Genomic DNA, 4,908 nt, shown 5'->3' with positions numbered 1-4,908 from the left:
CACCCCCAGAGACTGAGCCAAGCCAGGAGAAGGCCAGAGCTTCTTGCCCAAAGACCCTGGGGCAGCTGTCCCCAGGGCCCGTCCTGTGTCCTGTTGCACACTGCATTTCCCATGGCACCTGAGAGCAGCATGGGGTCCTTGTCTGCTGACTTGCGCACATGGTCGGACTCGCCAGTCAGTGAACTCTCGTCGATCTTCAGGTCATTACCCTGGATGAGCACGCCGTCGGCAGGGAGCAGGTCCCCTAGAGGCAAGACAGGGCTGATGGGCTCATGCTGTCCCTGCCTTTCCCCTCTCCCCAGGCGTGGGGCTTGGGGAGCCTCTTCTTTCTCTCTCCCCTTTCCTGGGGCACCACCTTCACTATCTAGCTCGCTGGGGTTAGGAACAGCAGTAGCCTTTTATAGGACCTGGGGAAGCCCTTCTGGTGCTAGGAGGGTTTGAACTCTCTCTAGACTGGGCCTCAGCTCAGGGTCTAGCATCCTAGTCCGTCCTCCTCACTTCGCCATTGCGGACAGGCACACTCACCGTACTTGACCTGGGCGATGTCTCCCACCACCAGCGCGGCCACGGGCACCTGCAGGAGCTGCCCGGTCCGGATGACCGTGAACTTCTGCTCCTGCTCAATGCGGCTCTGGAGGCCTCGGAACTGCTTCTCCTTGCTCCAGTCGTTGAAGGCCGTGACCAGTACCACGCAGATGACAGACAGCAGGATGGCCGCCCCCTCGATCCAGCCGGCTTCGGCCTCGCCCTCATCTTCCGCCCCGGCTGCCACGTTCCCGCAGGCTGCGCCCGGGGCAGAGGGGCAGCAAGGGGCGAAGAGGACCCCCTCAGGCCCTGCCCTCCCTCCACGGCCCCTGCCTGCCCAGGTCCCCCTTGCCGCCCCGCCGGCCCTGCCCCTCACCCTCGCTCTCCTCGCCTGGCGGCGCGTAGAAGGAGAGGCCCAGGGAGACGATGGCAGCAACCTCTAGGATGATGAGAGTCACGTCCTGCAGGGCCTCCCACACCAGCTGCAGGAAGGTCTTGGGCTGCTTGGGGGGGATGAAGTTCTGCCCGTAGATCTGCCCACGCTTCTCCAGGTCAGTGGCATTGTCCGCCAGGCCTGCGCGGGCCAGGGAGGGGAGCAGAGGTCAAAGAGGAGCACCTGAGGGATGGCCCAGCTGCCCAGGGACCTCAAGTCGGCATTCTACAGCCGCCAGCCACTTCCGGGGCCCCTCACGACGACGCAGGGCTGAGGCAGTGAAGGCCGCACAGCTGGGAATGGCACCCAGGCCTTTGACATCCCAGATCTGAGGGGTGTCAACCTCACTGCCAACCCACAAAGCTCTGTGCGGCCACTGTTCTCTGGGCCCTTTTCCAGGTCCTCCTCATCTGTCTGCTCCCAAGGCCCCTGAATGTGCAGCTCCACACTGACCCCTAGTGGACAGATGGCGACTGGCTGTTTCCATCAGAAGACTGGGCCCACTCTTGAGGCCTCTGACAGGGGCAGAGGGACCAGAGAAAGGGATGGGTCCCAGCCCACGGCACACCCTAAATCTGCTGGGGAAGACACATGATATGAGACTCCACACAAGGACATGCCCAGAGTGCTGCCGACAGGAATTGGGGGAAGGAAGTAGCAGGGTGTATCAGGGGTACCAGGGGGCTCCCGAGGAGAGCTGACAGACTCACAAGACCAGACACCTGCAGCGGACCCACCCAATGTCCCCCCGTTCCCAGAAGGGCAGCAGCTGTCCCTGCCCTTCTCCCTCTAGCAGTGGCAAGGAAAGCGGGCGCCAGTCGGCTCAGGTTTCCACTGGGGATACAGGCCTTTCTGAAGGCCTAAAGCTTTCCCAGGTGGGGGCAGGGCCAGAAGCTCTTGGGTCAGGGCCTGGCCAGGCAGGGGGCCTTGCATGGGAACATGGGGCTACAGGAGCTAGGACCTGGGTGGGGGCGGGGAGCTGCTCCTCCCTGGGACCAGGTTAGGGTTAGGGTTAGGGTCAGGAACCCATAGGCCCCAGTGCCACTCAAGCCTGCATCCTGCCTGCCCCATCCACATGTTGGGCTTGTCCCTAGGAGAAGCCTCCAGTCCTTTGTCCAGGCACACTCCCTTTCTGCCCCTCAAGGCCCTTGCAAGCCTCTGTCAGCCTCTCCCTACTACATCAATGCTTCGCCCTCCCTTGCCCTAAAAGGGATAGTGGCCTTTGGTCGGGCCTGTGGACTTGGTCTTCATGTCATCTGGGAGGTCCTGCCCGGCAGTCCCCGAAGCAACACTCCAGTTCTGAGCTTTCCTCAGCCCAGCAGGCCCCTGAGGGCAGCCCAGTTCCAAGGCGAGGGGCAGAAGCCAGCAGGTTGGCATGGACACAATGGGCGGTCTGCCCGGAGCAGAGGCCAGATGCCAGCCCTCAGTGAACACACCCCTCTTGTCACTGACTGCCCAACCAGGCCAAGGAGGGGAGGGGACTGGACAAGATCCCCAAGTGGGGCTGCCTCTGAGATGACCCTAAAGCCCAGTTCCCTGCCTCGTGGAAGTCCTTCTTTAGATGGCTTCCAGAATCCCTTTGGACCTGTCCAAAGGCAAACAGGAAAGCGAGACATTGACAGACCCCCCTCAAAACATCCCAGGCACCCACATCAGCCTCCCCACCTGTCACATGGGGCCGCCCACCTTATCAGGGTGTGTTTGGCCAGGGGGCAGCTAGGCCAGCCCCTCCCACCAACTCAGACCATTGTGTCTCAGTGGGTGACAACTCCAAGGCAGGACTTGGCAGGCTCTGCATGACGGGTTGGGGCAGGAGGCTCAAGGAGGGACATGGGGTGGACCCAGACCCAGACCTGCCTTGCAGGCTTCTTCGAGGCAAGAGAGACCCAGGTGACCTGTCGGTCAAGGAGCAGGCCACCCACCTGATTCCCTGCCCTTCTCCAAGCCTACCTCCTCCCCAGTGTGGCGGAATCAGGCAGGTTCCCAGGGGCCTTGACATTTTCAATATTTAACAAGGCCTGACAGGCAGAGGAAAGAGCTGCCAGTGGTAGCCCATCTGCTTCCTTTTATCTGGGAGAGGTCAGAGCCCTTGTTGCTAAATGGCCCTCCACCCCATCCCCCTCCTAGGCCCCAAATCCTGACGGGGGAGGAGGGAGGAAAGAGGCCCTATGGTCCAGTGCCAAACCATCTGCTTGACACCCGCTGCCCAGGCTGACTAGTGTGGACCCCAGCAAAGCCACTCTACCCGTCACCGTCACCGGGACCCTCACCTCTCCTCCGGCCACAGCCCACTCCTCCCTGGGTGGCCCTTTGCACCCTCCCTACTCCCCAGCGAGGCAGCTTTCTGGAATCCAGCCTGGGCCCAAGCAGGAGAGTAATGGGATCCCGCTTGGTTGGGTTTTCAAGGATCAGGGTGGGGGACTGGGCGGAGGCTGTGCTTAGCTCAGGTTGAGGCCAGGGACAGCGGGAGATTTATTTATAAACCGGAATGGACAGGCCTCAGTGATGGATGGAGCAAGAGTGCCAGGGAGCGGGGGGCACAAAGGCGACAGCCAAAGCTTACAGCCGGGGAATGGAGGTGCTGGCTACGGCTGAGGCAGGAGCTAAGATCCATCAGTGCCGCCTGAGGCCCCGCCTGACCCTGGGCTGGGGTTGCCCCACCAGCCAGTAGAGCTTCCGGGAGATGTTAGCTCACGGACCCTGCAGTTGGGACAGCCTGTGGCCAGCGCCACCGAGCTCAGCATTCTGGGCTCCAGCGCCCAGCTTTGACAGACTGACCACTCAACCTCCAGAAGATATCCTTGCAGCCAGAGCCCTTTCATGCCCCTGACACAGAACATGGGGTTAAGCCTTGGGGAGACCAAGTCATCCATCCCTCTTTGCCATGGGTGGGTCACCCTGTCCCAGTTCTAAGGAAGCAATTCAGACTTCAGGCAGGGGCCCGAGCTCCATCTACTTCTATTGTGCCCCAGTTTCTCCTCGGGAGAGCATGGCAGGGGAACCAGTGACGGGAGGGGTGCTGGGAGCAAGGAAGCGGGACCTGAAGGAGTGGCAGAGGGACAGGGCCATCGAGGTCACCTGTCCTAGTGCTAAGTGTGTGTCTAGGGCACCCCACTGAAAGCTGGCCGGTGGGTCAGGCCCTGGCACACCCAGGCCAACAGACTCACCCTCCGTAGGTGAGGTCTTCAGCCTCCGGCAGAGCCCCCCAACATCCCCGTAGGCTTCTTGAATCTTCTGCAGAGCCTCCGCCCCTCGAAGCTCCATGAGCGAGCGCAGCTCTGCCAGTGTGCACCCAAAGCCGCCCGCGTGGGGGGCCTCCCGTTGCTGCTGGGGCTTGGGGTGGAACTCAGTGGAGCTATTGGCCATGTCGCCCATCCTGGCCGGGAAGAGAGCAGGTCAGGTCTTCTGCAGAGCCAGGCCAGTGGGAAGTGGCCCAAGTGTGGACACCTAAAGAGAAGGAGGTGAGAGAGTCCCTCACCCGCTGAGCCCCCAGGGCTGACAGGGCCTGTCCAAGCAGGGAAAAACGTATGGGCAGGCTGCCCCAGGGTCCCTGCCTGCTGGTCGGGACCCTGCTGTCATCAGTACCGGTTCCGAGTCCACCAGGGCACACCCACTGAAGGCAAGAGGCTGTGTCCCACCCCTCCCTTGGCCCATTCTTGCCTGAACACGACTTGGTCCGGCGGTCTTCTGGCACGGCCTCGTGGCTAACAGTTCCAGGTCTGGGCTTGAGCAGGGGTCCAGGGAGTGAGCCAAGCCATGGACAGGGCCGGCTGGGCTCTGGGTCACAGCTTAGCACACAGACTGTGTCTGCGGCCCTGAGAAGGTCTATGGTGGGCCGGGGGACAGGGAGAGGAGGGAGAGAGAGAAGGCGGGGAGGAGGGGGAGAGAGAGTAGAAGGGGAGGTGAGCAGGAACGGGCACAACAGAAGGCCATAAGCAGCCATAGGTCAC

General features: G+C 62.0%; 1 protein-coding gene across 5 annotated transcripts in view; it reads right to left on the bottom strand.

The window, feature by feature from the left end:
- The window catches only part of ATP2B3 (ATPase, Ca++ transporting, plasma membrane 3), a 35,458-nt gene extending 31,121 nt beyond the window's left edge, over window positions 1–4,337 (bottom strand). For 3 of the 5 annotated variants that reach the window (XM_006877175.1, XM_006877177.1, XM_006877179.1), the window contains exons 1-4: window positions 4,126–4,333; window positions 902–1,099; window positions 526–783; window positions 119–244 (exon numbers count right to left, since the gene is read on the bottom strand). In XM_006877175.1, coding sequence (XP_006877237.1) covers window positions 119–244; window positions 526–783; window positions 902–1,099; window positions 4,126–4,333 — 790 coding nt within the window. Of the gene's footprint in view, window positions 1–118; window positions 245–525; window positions 784–901; window positions 1,100–4,125 lie in introns of all 5 variants that reach the window. The other 2 variants (XM_006877178.1, XM_006877176.1) reach the window with 1 other exon arrangement.
- Window positions 4,338–4,908: the final 571 nt, after the last annotated feature.

This window comes from Chrysochloris asiatica, unplaced genomic scaffold, assembly GCF_000296735.1.
Source record: "Chrysochloris asiatica unplaced genomic scaffold, ChrAsi1.0 scaffold00445, whole genome shotgun sequence".
NCBI classification, from domain to species: Eukaryota; Metazoa; Chordata; class Mammalia; order Afrosoricida; family Chrysochloridae; genus Chrysochloris; species Chrysochloris asiatica.
This window is presented reverse-complemented; position numbering and strand designations above follow the sequence as displayed.